Raw genomic sequence first — 17,438 nt, 5'->3', positions numbered from 1 at the left:
TGTAATGTAGGGATCCAAAACTGATGAGTTCACTTACTATTTGAATTTATAGGGACACTGTAACTTGAGATTTTCCTTATTCTTTATGAAAAGCATAGTCACTTGTAATTGGTATAACATTTTGTCCTTGTAGCAAATTTCACATATACTTTAGTTTGGGGTTAGTTTTCCCTTTTCCGTCTAGTAGTCGAAGCACTCCCTTTGAATGTGATGACTCTCGAACCTGACTTTCTTTTTGTACTTCTGGTCATAGTTGAAACAGTATCCTCATTCTTCTTGTTTCTCGGGCCAGAAATCTGAGAGTCGTTCGAGACATCCCACCTTTTTTTAATGTCTCACATTAAATTGCTGCTTAGGTAACCTTGAATCTTGAACCTTGACATTGCTGCCCAGGTAACCTTGAACCTCGAAGAGAGACACCCGAGGCATCTCTTTCCTCTTCCTCCTTCCTGCTGTCATGGGCTCTTTGGTATTCTTTTTGCCTATTCTAGTTGAACTGCCACACTGCTTATCGCACTGACCCTCCCTCCGTAGCCACCCTCCGTATTCTTCCAGGAAGATCCCTCCTAAATATACACTCAGCTGTGACGCTCTGCTTCTAACCTCTGTCTGTGCCTTCCCCAGATCTCCAGGTAAAGTTAGGCGTCTGGTATGGCAGGTGAGGTCGTGAACGTCCATGAAAGTTTTTCCAAGCCTCTTCCACTCTTAGCTCTTACCATGCTGTATGCACACATACAGCCCGATGTATGCCTGACTCTGGAGGTCCTACAGAGCTAGGTTAGTTTAATTTAGACATTCTGCTAGTTTGGTTCATTTTAAAGGTTTTGTAGAACCTAATGACAATTTCTCAAAATGGCCCCTGGGCATTTTTCACTAATCAGTCCAAGAATCTGACGCACCTGCCTCTCCATCTGCTGCGAAGCAAGGAAGATAGTGCAACCCACTACTGACTGGTTTTCATGCGGCAAAACCCCCCAAAATGCTGGACATTGATGGTTTCCATCGGTGTAGTAAGTGGGCCGGGAAGTTGCAATTAGTACAACGTATCCTCCCGAGAATGGGAGTGGAGACAGGATGCAGTGAAGGTAACAAAATTTAAGTCACTGGGAATTTCTCTTGTGTGAACCCCTTCTAAGGCTTTAGGAAGTAGGCCTAAATATGTTCTCAAGGTTAAATATTGTGAGAAGGGGAGTTGAATTTGCAAAAGTAAAATATTTCAAGCATGGTTGGTTAAGACTGTCGTCTCCTTCCACTCTGACTTCCCTTCTCACACGTGCCCTGTGTCCCAGGACGTGAGGGTGACAGGCTGGTTTATTTTTAGATCTGTAGTGTATCTGAGTATGGACCTGAACACCAAGCGTATCAGTGTATGAAGCTGAAAGTTATAAAGAGTCTCAGATAAGAGTACAAAAATTTTTGATGAATGATATCAGAGAAAGACTGAATTACCTTTCTGTTCTCTCTTTAGAAAATATTACACTTTTTCTGTCATGGAAATAGTCATTCAAAGAGAATGCAGGGAAAAAAAACATCATCTACTCTTGTCAGTTAGTTAACAATAACACGATTGTCATTAATTTATAGGTTTTGTGGGATTTGCAGTATTTGTCAGCTTTTAATAATTTTAAATGAATGTGAACTATTTTTTATTGCAGATAACTATTTTGGTGCCTAGTCTTATGGTTGTAACTTTGCATTCTTTTTTTAAAAGAAGGCCCCCAAAGTATATAAGCCTGAAGGGGGTCCACCCTGCAGCCTGTGGGCCGCATGTGGCCCAGGATGGCTATGAATGTGGCCCAATGCACAGTCGTGCATTTACTTAAAACCCTTTTTTTGCTCATCAGTTTTGTTCCTGTTTGTGTATTTAATGTGTGGTCCAAGACAACTCTTCTTCTTTCAGTGTGGCCCAGAGATGCCAAAAGGCTGGACACCCTAAAGTTGAGGCCAGCAGAACCTGGGTCTGTCCCTGAATAAAAGCTATTGGGGGGTACGCTTACATTTTAGTATCTTTTGCTGAGGCATCTCACCATTGCTTTTCAGACAGAGAACCAGAACTGTCCTCCTGCTTAAAAAAAAAAAGAATTTGCTAGGGGTGAAACAGAGAGGATATATTAACTTAGTTTATGATAGCAAATGACAAGTGCATGTGTACTGTAGTTGTTTGAACCTGGCCTTGTAAACGATTATAGGCAGGAAACATACCTTTCACCCATGTGTATCTAATAGAGAACCCAGTATTTTGGTCAAATGACTGTACTTAAATGTTTATTGACTTAATATAACATCCCTTTTTGGGCCATAAATCACTTTCATTCTTTCTTCGGTTGTTAATAAACTGTGAAAATTAGCTCTGGAATAAATATAAACAGTATTTATTGCAAAGACCTTAGGAGGCTATGAGTTGGGTGTTTTTCTTTTTCTTTTATTTTCTGCCTCCTTGACCTCCCCCCACCCACAATGTTGAAAATGTCCCCCTCCTGCCTCTGTATCACCTTTCCTTTGCAGTCTTGTCTTTTTCAGACATCTGAATTCCCTGTAGGAATGCCAATGAGTCTGATGTTGTCTGACTTCTTCCATGGCTTTCATTTCTTTCCCAAATCTGGGCCTTTGCTTTACTTTTCTCTTTTCCCCTCAGGACCTCCTAAGATTGGTCTGGCTGTCTCCAACTCCCATCTCTGCGGTGATGATTTAGTTGTGGGAGCTAATAAAACTTTACTGCAATTTAAAAGGGCGACCGAAGATGTTTGGCAAGTGCTGAATATTCACCTATATTATTGCTAACGTTACCAGTAAAACCCAGCCTGCTATAAGTGGAACGGTCCTTTCTAAAGATTAGAGGGAATCTGGAAAGAGTTAGTGTTACTGAGGTTTCTGTGCACGGTGCCAGATTTTAAAAGCTGCATAATGTTGAAGTTTTACCACCTCCATAAAGAGTTTCCCAGTCATTTCAGTCCACATCGATGGCTTCTCTTTTCGACTGCCCGAAGCACACATTGTCATTGGAATTTATACCTTGTGGAACCGCTAAATAACTGGACCTTTAAAATCCTCCAATGTATCTCCTCGTTGAATGCACTTAAAGCACTGTTTATGTGCCTTTGAATGTGTGCTCTCAAAAGTTTCTTGTTTTCGAATAATGCTATTAGTTCTTAGGAGGCTATTCGGAGATATGGAAAATATAATGAGATCTTGAAAACGTCACTTTAAAATCAACACATAATCAGAGCAGAGATATATAAAAGGGCCCTTTTAGTGGCTGAACAGCTTGGGGGTCGGTGAAACTTGCCTGTAACTTACTACATGTTAAAAATATTTAAATAATGTGTCAATCAGAATGGGCCAAACCAACATGGAAGCATAGAGACAGTTGGTTCATTAAGGGAAGTATTTGCAGTGTCCACCCAAGTTCTGGCTAAAAGTGGGGGCACCTCACCCAGCTGAGTTATGGTCTGTTTGGTGTTACGTGGTTCTGATTAGTGAAGAAAAGAATTGTAGTCTATAGGCAAGAGATTATCCATCTCATTGATTAGAACACTTCTATTGTGGGATTCATCAACCAAAGGATGTTGTGTTTCATGCATGGAAATCACTTCTTCTGTCTTGTTTCCAAGCTCAACAAGTGCATAATAGTACAGTGGATTTACATTTTAAGCGTAGGGAGGCACCTTAAACCAGGACATAATTTGAAAATTGAACATAGTCAAAGTTATGCTTGAAATCCGTTGAATCACTTTAAATTACTAGGACCTAGGCAGGCCCTTAGAATAGCTGAAAATCTAATATATTTATTCCCCTCTCCTTCCCTTCCTACTCTCTCCCTTCTTCCTTCCCTCCCTTCCTCCCCTTCCCCACCTTCTCTCTCCTCCTCTCCCTGTCTCTCCCCCTCTTCCTCTCTCTCTCTCTTTTTCCCCTAGGCCAGCTGGAACCTAAGATTTCTTTCAAAGTTAGGAGTGGAGGGTAATGAGTACCCAAAGAACTCACCCTATATTTTAATCTTACAGTATTTAAAAGTATGAGATTTGGAGTCCTGTGTGTTTAAAAAAAATCTCATACTTACTAGCAACGTGTCAGTTACTTTAAAATGCAAATGCTTACAGGTTATGGAAAAAATGAGAAGAGGTCCAATTTTCAAGTTCTTTGCATGGGGCCTGCATGTGAGTGCTATTTATATGGTAGTCATCAAAACAACCATCCAGTTATGATTTGGATCCCAGAGTAAGCCTGCCGCTGGAAGCCGAAGGAGCAGTCATGCGGTCATAAATGCTGTGATTCCTCCCCCTCGTGATTGTGTGGCTTGGCATTATTAGTTTGGGGTTTCCATGCATGTGTGTCTGCCCCCAAAGAAATAACTCTTCTACCCCGAATGCATCTAATCTCACTTGCAATTAGGTTCCGGAATTTATGAACCGGATCTTGAGCCCTAGGAAATTCTGCCTGGGAATTCAGTCCATATTTTGAGGTTTTTTTGGAGAGATCTTGCTAATTTTAATTAGGCGTATGCTGCAGGAGACTAATAGGATTCTTACATGGCAAGTATAAATCATATGGTCTTGTGTTTTACCTTACTTCCAGTAACGTGGGGGTGGGGGCAGACCAGGACACAAACATACCTCACTTTTCTTAGTCATTGTCAATTAAAATGTGTTTTATTGGGGAATACTTGCACTTCATAGTTTCTTATCTTAACTGTGTACTTAAAGACTATAAACAAATGCTTGAAAAGAGCCTGAAATGCAGAATTCCTTCACAGTGTGAGTTATTTTATGTTCTAGTTTATCTGTTTTAGGTTAGGTATTCAAATACTTAAGAAAATAGCAGTGTGAAAGACTTTTCTGTAGAAGAGCTGGTCCCTCTGTAAAGTTGTTCTTTAAAACTCCCTTCCTCTATTCTCCCGAGAATCAGGCTAACCCATCCATGAATCCCCCTCCCGTGTAAGGGACATATAAAGCCCTTCATAGCACACACTGGGCCCTCCCTATCTGCAGGTTCTACCAGCTGGGGATCAAAGATATTCCCAAAACTTCCATTGTTGCTAATGATGTAATTGGGGCCTACTCTGGTTATTTCTGTACTGAACGTGTACAGGCCGTTTTCCTTGTCATCATTCCCTAAACAATGGGGTGTAGCAACTGTTTACATAGCATTTACATTGTATTAGGCATTCTAAGTAACCGGAGAGATTTAAAGTAGACAGGAGGGTATGCATAGGTTATAAGCAAATAAGTTATAGGTTATAAGAGACTTGAACATCCATGGATTTTGGCATCTGGGGAATGTTCTGGAACCAATGCCCTGTGAATACCGAGGGACACTGTGTATTCAAATGAAAAGAGCCGACTTTGACAGTGCTCAAGCACCTCCTTAGCTAGAGCCTGAGTTTAGGTTTCTCCTGTTTTCGTTGTAGGCAGAAATGAGATAACAACTAGTCTGTGTATGTAGGCATACACACATGTTTCTATGTATGTACCCATGTATGTATGGATGCATGTAAATGTGTGTATTCACGTACATATACATTTTTATCATTCCTTTTCCTGTAGGAGAGTTCTAATGGGACAGTTGGGTTCACTCAGATTTTTCCATTCTGAAATAAGTATTTAGTAGAGAAAAAAAAAGCATGAAATAAAAAATAGCCTGAGCAAACAAAAAGGGATTCAATTAAAGACATAAATGGAAAAGTCAACATTTTATTTTTATGCCTTTCCAGCCCTATTGGGGTATAACTGACCAAAGAATGATAGGATATTCAAAGTTTGCACCGTGATGATTGGACATATGCACATACCCAGAAAGGATTCCCTCCATTGAAAGGAGTCCCTCCATCGATCACCTCACGTATTTATCTTCTTAAAAACTGTTATTGTTTTTGGTGAGAACATTTAAGTTCTACTCTTTCAAAAAGGCTGAGCTCATAGAAATAGGGTAAAATAGTGGTTGCTGGGGACGGGGGGGGGGTGAGGGAAATAAGAGGTTGGTGAAAGTGTATGAACTTTCAGCCACACAATGAGTGAGGTCTGAGGATGTAGTGTACAAAAGTCTATCTTTTGTATTTTTATTATATTAAATAATTATTTTTTGGCAAGCTAAAATTCCTCGATCATTTATAACACATTGACGTTGTGACACCTAAGAAATTTGTGAAGATAAATGAATGAAATACACTTTGACACTTTAAATAGCTAGCAGGAGTGATTTCACCCTTCAAAAATGTCTGAAGATTGCTTCTATTTTTTCAGCTGTTGCACATTGGAGACCTTTCATCACGTCGAAGGTGTGGTGGTTTTATACCAGTTTTAAGTGTCCGTAGAGTTGAAGCTGAGGGTTACTTTTGTCATCAGTCCTCTCTAGTATCCCCATTGGACCCAAATTTCCAAATGCCCTTCCAGTTTCTAACCCCTCCCATTACCCATTTTCTCTGTATGAACTGGGCAGAATTGTAGTTCTACCAGAAATCATTCTTTTTAATTTATTGATTTTAGAGAAACAGGGAGTGGAAGAGAAAGAGAAGGAGGCATAGAGAGAAGAAGGGAGGGAGGGAGGAAGGGGGGAGAGAGAGAGAGAGACATACACTGATTTTGGTATTCTATTTATTTATACATCGATTAGTCAAGCTACCTGGCTAGGGCCCAGAATTCTTTTTTTTTTAAACCTTGTAACATAAATTTATTATTTTATGGTCTGCACAATGAATCACCAACCACACTTGTTTGTGAGCACTTACTGTGAGAAAAGCTCACTCTGGAATATTCCAAGTTAAGTCAGCATAAGGTACACAAAGAGTTATACAAATGGATACAATCAGTGGAAGATCTCAGGAAACCTCAAAGGGTGACCATCTCTGGTGGATTTGCCATGATTTGCAGAATCTTGAAACTAATTTTGTTAGCACTGTCAGCATGGACCATTCCCAGGAATAGACTCTATTCACCACAGAGATGTCTAAAGCCGGAATACTGCTCAGTCATCTGCGATGAGAAATCTAATTGCCACAAATCTAGAATGCTTGCATCAACATAACTAGTACATTTTCTCCCTGCAAGGGGACCTAAATGAGGACAAATCCTCATCTGAAGGTTGTCTGATTAGGTCGAAGGGAGACTTGTTCTAAGGCTCTATTCTGAACCCCTATGTATTGATATGTAGGTTTAATTTCATGGGACGATGTATTTCCCCCTTTGTGTGTAAGTTCTTGGTGGGTAGAGGCTGAAATTAGTCACCAAGGGGGGCTTCGTGACTTTAAACTCTGTTGTGCCTCTAAGCTGGACCTCTTGGCTGAACTCCAGATCCATATATCTGACTGCTTCCGCTATACTTGCACCTGCATGTCAAATAGATGTCTCAAATTGAGCATGCTCAAGCTGAGAGCTGACGTTCTCCTCCTCATCTCATCACTCCTTTCAATCAACTCTGTCTGCTGTCTTTTCGATCTCCATGAATGGCAACTGAGGTATCATTTTCAGACCCCCACATTCGGTCTGCAGTGATCCCTGTCAAGTCTGACTTAAACAAACATCCAGAACTGGCCACGTTTTGCTGCCTGCTGCCACAGCCCTACTCCAGTTACCGTCTTCTCCCTCCTGGATTGTGGTAGTGGCTTCATATCTGATCTCCTCGCTTCTGACCGTGCACCCTCTGCAGTCTGATTTCAACCCTGAAGCTAGAATGATCGTTTTAACAGCCATCATCCCATGTAACTTCTGAGCTATCGAGGTTTAGCTAGAATACCATCTAAACAAGTATACTTAGGATCACAGTACTGAATGCTCTTGAAATGAAAGGGAGCGGCAGAGTTTGCATGAGCATTCACCTGATATATAGCTGGGAGTTCTCTGAATTAGCATCTACGTAGATTACAATCTTTCTTAAAGGGAAAGTAATAAAAATGTTCTAATTTGAAGCTTTCATGTATTATTAAAACTCAACAGTAATAAGAGCAATTGTTTAGTCTTTAAACCAACAACAGATGTTTTTCCAAGGAGGGCTCTTTGATTGACATTCAGATTACTAGGACATGGCGATATTAAAAAGCAGGCCAGCTTTGAATCAGTTTCATTATTGTTTCTAAATTCTCTGCAAACAGTGCATCCCTTTATAACCTGCAGCCAGGGTAGATGAGTCACATTGCCACCCGTTACTTGGCAAACTCTTGGTTTGGGCTTTCTCCTGGATGTACCTGGGAACCATTAACAATTTTTGAGTAGAAAAGTACATCGCAGTTAGAACTATAAATCAAACATTTGCATTCTGATCATGGTTATTTATTACTTGAAGGTAAAAACTAGTTAATTTGTTTCTAATGACTATCTCATTTCTTCAACTAGTTTGTCATGTCTTATAAGGCAGGAAATGTAAGTCTATTTCTTTGCTGTTGTTGATAATATCCTGTACTATCCTCAATAGTACTGAGGCGATTTCAGGACTATTAAAACTCAATAGTACTAAATGATCAACAGGTGCTCAGTAAATACTAAGTGATTTCTGAGATGATTCTGAATTTTGGGTTCTATGCTATACTGCAGGGTAGAAATGAACTTGAACCTGGGCGGAGAGACTCTCCTGGTCATCCCAAGGAGCATCTCTTAGCCAGATCAGAATGAAGTCCAGCTCTGCTCTCATGTAGGATATACCACAAGTGGTTTTCTTGGAAATACAGCAGGTCTTTTTCACATCAGCTACAATATAGATTTAAAGGCTTTAATGTTTTCACATAATGTAATTCTTGACTGTCCAACTAGTGGTAAAATAGACAGCTAGTCAACTCATTCTTTTGCATGCCATTTCTCATTAAACAACATATGTGTGTGTATGTAAATATTAAATATGCATATATATGTATATATAATTATAAATTAAATCTAATACTGCACCATGTTGTCTGGGGGAGTTTATTTGGATATATTTCAAAATGTCTTCCAAATGGCATCAGAAAAAATTAAATACCTAGGAATAATTTTAACCAAGGAAGTGAAAGACCTGTACATTAGAAATGATAACACACTGATGAAAGAAATTACAAAAAAAAATGCAAAGATAATTCTCTGCTCATGAATGGAAGAATGAATATTATTAAAATTCCCGTAGTATCCAAAGCAATGCACAGAATCAGTGCAGTCCCTATCAAAATTTCAGTGGCATTTCTCACGGGAATAGAACGATCGTTAAATTTCTATGGGTGTACAAAAACCCCTAAGTATCCCCAGCAATCTTGAGAAAGAAGAACAAAGCTGGAGGCATCATGCTTCCTGATTTCAAACTATAAAACTAAGCTAAAGTAATTTTTAAAAGTATAGCATTTGCATTAAAACAGACACATAGATTTAATGGAACAAAATGGAGAGCCCAGAAATAAATGTATGTGTGTATATGGTCAATTCATTTATTACGGAGGAGCCAAGGACATGCAACGGGGAACGAGTCTCTTCGATAAATGGTCCTGGGAAAATGGGCCTGCTACATGCAAAAGAATGAAACTAAACCACTGTTTTACATCCTACACAAAAACTAACTCAAGATAGATTTAAGACTTGAACCTAGGACCTGAAACCATGGAACTCCTAGAAAAAAAACATAGTTGGAAAGCTCCCTGACCTTAGTCTTGGTGATGATTTTTTGGATTTGGCAAAAGCAGAGACAACAAAAGCAAAAACTAAAACGTGGGACTACATGGATGCTTCTGCACAGCGAAGGAAACCATTGACAGACTGAAAAGGCAGCTTCCTAAATGGGAGAAAATAGTTGTGCACCTAATATCCAAAATATACAAGAATGCATACAACTCGATAGCAAAAAACCAAACAATGAAAAAATGGACAGAATATCTGAATAGGTATTTTCCCAAAGACATTGTTGGCCAAGAGGTTTATGAAAAGGTGCTCAACATCACCGATCATCAGGGAAATGAAAATCAAAACCACAATAAAATATCACTTCATACCTGTTACAATGGTTATTAGCAAAAAGACAAGAAATAACAGGTGTTGGGAAGGATGTGGAGAAAAGGGAACCCTTATGGTGGGAATGTACATTGGTGCAGTCACAGCGGAAATCAGTATGGAGGTTCATCAGAAAATTCAACTACCTCAGAACTACCTACTAGATGACCCAGCAATTCCACTTATGGGTGTTTATCCAAAGAAAACAAAAGCACTAGCTTGAAAATATATATGCACCCTCATGTTTTTGCAGCATTATTTACAATAGCCAAGACACGGAAGCAACCTAAGTGTCCATCTACTGATGAATGGATAAAGAAAATGTGGTACACACACACACAGGGACATTATTCAATCATAAAAAGAAGGAAATTTTACCATTTGTGACAACATGCATGGAAATTTAAAGAGCAATGCCAGGTAAATGTCTGACAGAGAAAGACAAATGCTGTATGATCGAACTTATATGTGAATCTAAAAAAAAACATGAACTGAACTCATAAATACAGAGAATAGATTAGCGGTTGCTAGAGGCTTGGGATGGGTGAAATGGCTGAAGGGGGGTCAAAATACAAATTTCCAGTTGTAAAGTGAGTTAGGTCCTAGGGATGTAACGTATAGCATGGTTGTTATAGTTAATGGTACTTTACGGTGTGTTTGAAAGTTGCTAAGGCAGTAAATCTCAAAAGTTCTCATCGGAAGAGTTAAACCATCGTGACTCTCTGGTGATGGATGTTAACTAGACATATTGTGGTTATCATTTTGCAACAGAAACAAATATTGAATTATTATGTTGTACACCTGAAACTAATGTAATGCTATATGTCAATTACACCTCCATTAAAAAAAATCCTTCTAACCAAGCTTTTCTTTCAAGTCCTGTTCTTGAAGGTGTATACACAAAGTGACTTCACTTCCATTTCTACTTAATACTATTTTATTTCCTAATATATAATAATGTATGCTGCTTTTGTGGTTTGAAACAACATTTGCATCTCATTCCAGAGTAGAATATACATATGAACTTATTTTTAAGTAGTGATCATTATTTACACTGTGAAGTATATTTAAACTAAGAGAGTGTCTCAGGAACGTAGGCGCTATTATAAAAAATAACCACTGAGCCACAGTCAGACTGGTTAGGTGTGCGAAAGGTACATGAACTCTTTACATATCGGTTTCCTCATCTATGCCATGGAGAAGCTGGATTAGATTGTCTCAAAGGCCCTTTGAGATATAAACTGCTACAAATCAACAGAGAAGCATTTTTCTATTAAAACTTTTGATGTAAAATGAATGACTCCTTAGGGATTTGAAACAGTTTTTATGTTAGTAAAAATGCACCAATGCAAAGCTTCTTACATTATTCAGGTTTTATTCCATTTGTCATTATAATAGAAGACCATTTCCAATCTCATGAGATTATTTTTGATGGTTAGATGGTTTAAGGAGTTTTTTTATTTTAATTTTTTATGTGTGGCAATATGAGAGGCTGGGAACCTCCCTCACTTACAGTGGTCCTGTAGTTTACAGTGATCTAGTTTTCTTCATATGTTGGCAATAAGTGTATTTTCTAATAAAATGGGTTGCAACTGTTTTTAATTTGATGTTTTCCTTTTAAGTGGGTAAAAAAGTGATTTGAGACTCTTGACAGAAGTCTGGTCTGTATCTTTCCCAACTAGTAATATTATAATACACAGTAATCCCTTTGTGAAAGCCTCATAAATGTTGATGAATTGGAAATGATATTAAGAACAAATCAAAGCCTGCCCATATCCCCTACCACTTGAACACACTTGCCTTATGCCAATGCAGCTCAATTAGAAGATCTTCCATTTTCACAAGAATGTCCAGACTTAGTGATTTCTGTGCACAGCTAGTAGCCAACAGGGCAGATTTCCAGTAATATATCACAACTTCTCTCCCTTCGGTATGAAAGGAGGATATATGTCAGGTACATTACACATTTAAAGAAGGATGTATAAAAATTGATTTTTCTTTCCATTTCTACCTAACACTATTGCATTTCATTGTTGAAGTTGAGATACTGTACAATTCTTATTTTCTAATTCTTTTCCTCCTTTTCAGTTGAGAATTATGTGGGGCTCCATTATGTGTCTTGCCCTTACAACAAATGTTCTGTCTGTTTATTCACTTTCACTTGTCCTTTTCTCTCTTTAGTCTCTACATGAGACATTATCCTCAAAGTTATTGATTATCAGTCAGATTTATCAAACAGTTTCTCAGGCGAGTCAGTCCTTTCCATTTCCTTGAGTTAGGCAGCCCTGTTCTATATTTAAGAATTACAAATGTCAACAATCTGATTATTAAAATATGTGTCCTATTTATTGTCAAATATTCGTTACCATCGGTCTGATTTCTGTAGCATATGGACATATTCGATGAGTAGAGTGAGGCATATATTTTAGTTCAAGCGTAATATGTCACTCAGAATCCCATTGTTCAAAATACGGCATTTGATTCTTTAGACAATTATGTTGATATACGAGGTCTGTCCAGAAGGTATCCAGCCATGTAATATGAAAAATAGAGACATTTACTGACGAAGATACAAGATACAAGAAACATTGTACATAGGACAGTGATGCCTCAGTCCTCTTCAAAGTAAGCTCCTTGGTATCTCCCACAGTTTTCCCAATTGCCATCAGCCACCCTGTTGTATTCCCCTGAACCTCATCAATGGTCTGAAATCTCTGCTCTTTCAAAGGTGATTTTAGCTTTAGGAAAAGCCAAAAGTTGCATGCAGGGAGCCAAATCTGGGATATAGGGGCTGCTGAGTCACCTGGGTGATTTGATATTTTGCCAGAAACCTCTGCACAAGGCATGATGCATGAGTGGGTCCATTGTCATGATGAAGTGACCAGTCACCAGTTGCCTATAGCTGCAGACTTCTGAATCATCTGAGTAGTTTCCATGGAGGAATGTTCAAGCTTCATGCAAAATCTGATGCAGATTCATTGCTCTACTGGCTCAGCCATTTTGAATGTGATGGCCATACAGCACACATGCTCACCCAAAGGCTTCTACCACCCCCACTGACTAGTACAGTGAAGTCGTCATTGTTCACGCATGCACATTCCAGTCCATTCTCTTTGCTGCCAGGTTATATCAATGTTGTACAAACTGTTCTTGTTATAAGTATACTTAATTTCATTTGTAAAATTCCATGTGCTTTATAAGGTTAACATGAGGGAATTTATCATTTGATTTATGGGGTAATTAACTGTCATGCATAGATTTGTTTTATATGTTCAATTCATCTGTGATACACCTACAAGTTTTCTTTGAAAAATACCACTTTCATTGTATTAGTCCTCTGCTTAAAGCCCTTCTGTAATTTTTCAGTGGGCCTTTGGAATAAGATGCAAATGTCACAGCCTGACTCTGGGACAATACTTAGTCTGTCCCTGACACTAGCCTCCGACCTCATCTTCTGCCTCCCCTTTTCTGAACACTCAACTGTGGCCAATTGGATTCAGTCATGTTCCTAACACTTTGGGGGTACTTCTGTCTCCGTGTATTTTCTCAAGTCCTCCCTCTGCCTAGAATGGCGTTGCCTCTCTTTTTCATTTACAGAAATCTTATCTAACTTTCATGGCTGAATTTGCATTTTGCCTATGAAGCTATAGTTGAGATATTCAGTTAGAGGATGAGGAGGGAATTTATTTGGAGAAGGAAGAAAACATTTGAATATCTGCTATGTGCTAAGTACTGTGCTGGACACTTTACATACATTATTTCAACGAGGGGTCCCTGTTTCATGATTTCCCATACCATTCTTTTATTTGTGAAGATATCACTGTTATCATCATTGTGACCACCTTCAGGGACATAGTGTATATTCCACCTTTATCATGGGTGAAGCAGGCCACCTGGTTTTGGGTCTACATAGATAAAGCGGATGTTGTTCTCGATCCTGGAGGAAAGGCAGGAAGATTTATTAAAAGTAAATAATGTGCCCTGGCTGGTGTGGCTAAATGGATTGAGTGTTGGCCTGAGAATCTAAAGGGTCGCTGGTTCAACTCCCAGTCAGGGCACATGCCTGGGTTGTGGGCCAGGAACGTGTGAGAGGCAGCCACACATTGATGTTTCTCTCCCTCTCTTTCTCCCTCCCTTCCCCTGTCTCTAAAAGTAAATAAATAAATATTCTTAACAAAAAAGGGGGAAAATAATGAATATGCACAAAAATTCCATGAATACAACTAGTTCAGAGAAAAGTTGTTAGCAAATATTGACTAAAATTATGCTCGTCAATATTTAGTACTGAAAGAGTGCCTTGAACAATCAACATTTGGTTTATTAGTGAACAGAACTAATAAAACATTGTGACATTGTTATATAATAATGTCTCAGTCACTTTCCCCATCCTTGAGGACAGAAAAAAAGGATATTTTCAGAGAGTGAAGTTACTGCACAATATTGGTTGTGTGGTTGATTGATCGATGGCTACCACTATTGAAATTTTTAAAAATGGTTTTGTCCATTTTAAATAGCCCACTTGTAACTTAGCATCCAGCTCTGTTCATTGTTTTATGCACAATTCTAAGTGAAGTTGCTCATGATAACATACTGCCTTGCAGGGTATCTGAGCCAGAGGCAGGTCTGAGGCAGATTAAAGGTGATCACGGTTTAGCATTAATTGTAGTGAGTTCGGCTAAGCCCTGCACGTTCAGACGTGCTCTTCCTGTTTCATGGGGAGTTTGCTGCAGAACACTGTGAACTGAAAGGTTTTCCTCTCCACAGTGAGGCATTAACTCCCTTTCGGACCCCAATACCTTGAAACTTTCCAAAAGACTACTTTTCAAGAATACACTGCTTAAATTGTCTCTAACCTGAAGTATTTTTCTATTTTTAAGGAATATAATGGTTGTTTTTTCTATTTTCTTTGGTATTTATTTTATCATAACAATGAATATTTTGCTGGTATTGCCATTGTTTTTGAATAATATTCTATAATATATATTACAATATGCAATATATAATTACAATATACTATTCACAATAATCTATATACCTAATATATATAAATCGTACTTGATAATTTGCTAGTTATTCTTATACATTGGATTTTGAAAGAGATCTAGAAAGAAAGAGTGGAGAGAAAAGAGATCTCTTGAGAAATATGAAACAGACTATAATATCGCTGCATGTGTCACTTGACTGGATTTGGGCTCTGTAATCTCATCCCAAGACAGAAAACTTGAACTATGACCACGGGTTAGACTGGTATTTTATTCTGAATCTACTAGTTACAATAACTGGGTGTAACAAAAGGTGCGCCTTCACTCACATGGAAATAAACGTCACACCAGCACAGGGAGTGCCTGCGTGGCATCGTTCACCAAAGCCAGCCCCACCTGGAAGTCCCGGGGGTATAAAACTGGATGTTTCTGATGTCGCTCACACTTCCCTTGTTCTCTTATAGGTGTTAAAATGGGTGGAGGAAGCTGTGCAGGCCTCCAAAGTTCACCTCTTGTCCACAGACCACATGGAGCAGGCTGTCCACACGTGGAAAATTCCCTTTGACCCCAGCCTGAAGGAGGTCACTGTGTCTCTGAGTGGCCCTTCTCCAGGGATTGAAATCCGCAATCCTTTAGGTGAGATGTACCGCACATCTTATAACGAAATACAAAAGCCTTGAAAGGCAAAAGATTTTTTGCGTGCTTGTGTAGGTTAAGTTAATGCTATCTTTATGAATAAATGGAAAAATGACTAGGGAAGACATGTAAGAATAAAACCAGTGGTTTTGAGTCATAAGTATTGAATTAACATGAGTTTCAAAAAGCTAAAACTCCTAATAATTTAAACAGAGTCAGTAACTTAATTGTACTAAATTACCCAAAAGAAAAAATATATAAGTTGAACCTGAAATTGTATTTTCCTAATCTATGAAGAAATATTTCACAGTGACTTCTTCTGTAAAATTCAGTATTTTGTTATTTTTAAATGAATCACATGAAAAAACTTTTAAAACAACTAAGTTTTTACTGATTATCTTTTTGATAAGGTTTAATTTTACGGATGAAGTTGTTTAAAAAACAAATTGATATTCTTATTAGAATAATGTATTAATTTGCTTTGCTTTATATGTTAAAACACCAGGGTTTGGCTTGATTCCATTTCTTGTTGAATATTACAATAAGACTTCCATTGACAAGTAATCTAGTAAAGGCAGAAGCCTTTTTTTTCCTCGTGTTTTCATTTGGAAATATTTTTTACCTATTGATGTTTGCGAAACATTTTTGTTTCCATTAGGGCTTTAACACATGACACCTTAAAAAAATCTATTTGTGAGTATAAATGTGGAGGGAATAGCTGGCTCTCTTACTGTATTTTATTTGAGTCTTAGAAAATAATTGATACCTGAATGAAAGCAACATACAAAATTGTCCTCAAAGGCTGCATTCACACTAGCAATCAAATTGAAATTTATACAGTGAGTGAAACCTCATTTTCAAGAATTGTACAAGTTTGGCCTTATGAAATGATTTGTCTGTTGACACAGCACTCCACACCGAAATGTCCATGCTACCCAGGAAACTCTTGTGTTCTTCACCACTCGGAGACTGGAAAGGGCCTCTACTCAGGGCATTATGTTTCCTAACTGATTTTGAAAGTCATTGACATTGGCATTGGCATTAGTATTTAGAAAGTGATTTTTAATGGTTATAAAGCTTCTGATGAAAACATAGGATTCATATACTTGTTTTTATAACTGCAGAAGTAGTTCATAAGAGAGCCAAGAGCCTAGTGAATAACTAAACCATGGCTTAATTCCAAATTTGCATTTTTCTCTCTAAATTTCCAGCTATAAGATGCCTTGGTAAATCTTAAGTCAGTAGGAGGTGGTGTCATGCTACTGCGTAACGCTGCCTCCTTTAATTGTTCCTCGGACAATAAGGCCTGCTCCTGTGCTTCGTGGGAAACCGTTAAGGTTTTACACTCTGTGCAAAGATCTGCCCAGGACCCTCATGGTTTATAGTGTGCCATGAGTGGTCTCCAGAGGGACACTTATTCTTATTTACTGTCTTGTCATCTATTAAATCTGAGTGTCTCTAGTGACCGCACATAACTTTTCAGTAGCCATAAAAACTGTTATCTCAGATGGCTTTAGAGATATAACTATAGTTTGCCCGTTGTTATTCTCATTTGAAGATCAAATCAGCGTAGCAAATGGGAATCACTTACTTTAGTTCCAATGCCCAGAAACCCTAAAATTAAGTACCTTTTAGATATAATTAAAATGGTGTTTTGAGCTATAGAAACCACTGTCCATTGGGTAATTTATACTGGGAGCACCTACAGCTAATACACATAGCTGAAAGAAAGATTATGCCTGTTCCCTTTGTGTCTTTCTTTCAGGGAAGCTCATAAAAAAGGGATTTGGCCTGAATGAGCTATTAAATATCCATAACTCTGCCAAGGTGGTGAACGTTAAGGAGCCAGAGGCTGGAACGTGGACAGTGAAGGTACTGTGACTTGGCA

General features: G+C 38.5%; 1 protein-coding gene across 3 annotated transcripts in view; it reads left to right on the top strand.

Annotated features, from left to right (window-relative positions):
• Positions 1–17,438, top strand: part of HMCN1 (hemicentin 1) — a 397,788-nt gene that overhangs the window by 137,094 nt on the left and 243,256 nt on the right. For all 3 annotated transcript variants that reach the window (XM_036015314.1, XM_028530624.2, XM_036015318.1), the window contains exons 5-6: positions 15,379–15,550; positions 17,316–17,422. In XM_036015314.1, coding sequence (XP_035871207.1) covers positions 15,379–15,550; positions 17,316–17,422 — 279 coding nt within the window. The remainder of the gene's footprint in view (positions 1–15,378; positions 15,551–17,315; positions 17,423–17,438) is intronic.

The sequence above is a fragment of the Phyllostomus discolor genome, chromosome 14 (assembly GCF_004126475.2).
Source record: "Phyllostomus discolor isolate MPI-MPIP mPhyDis1 chromosome 14, mPhyDis1.pri.v3, whole genome shotgun sequence".
In the NCBI taxonomy this organism is placed as follows: Eukaryota; Metazoa; Chordata; class Mammalia; order Chiroptera; family Phyllostomidae; genus Phyllostomus; species Phyllostomus discolor.
The sequence above is the reverse complement of the archived record's forward strand: the minus strand, read 5'-3'. Positions and strand labels throughout refer to the sequence as shown.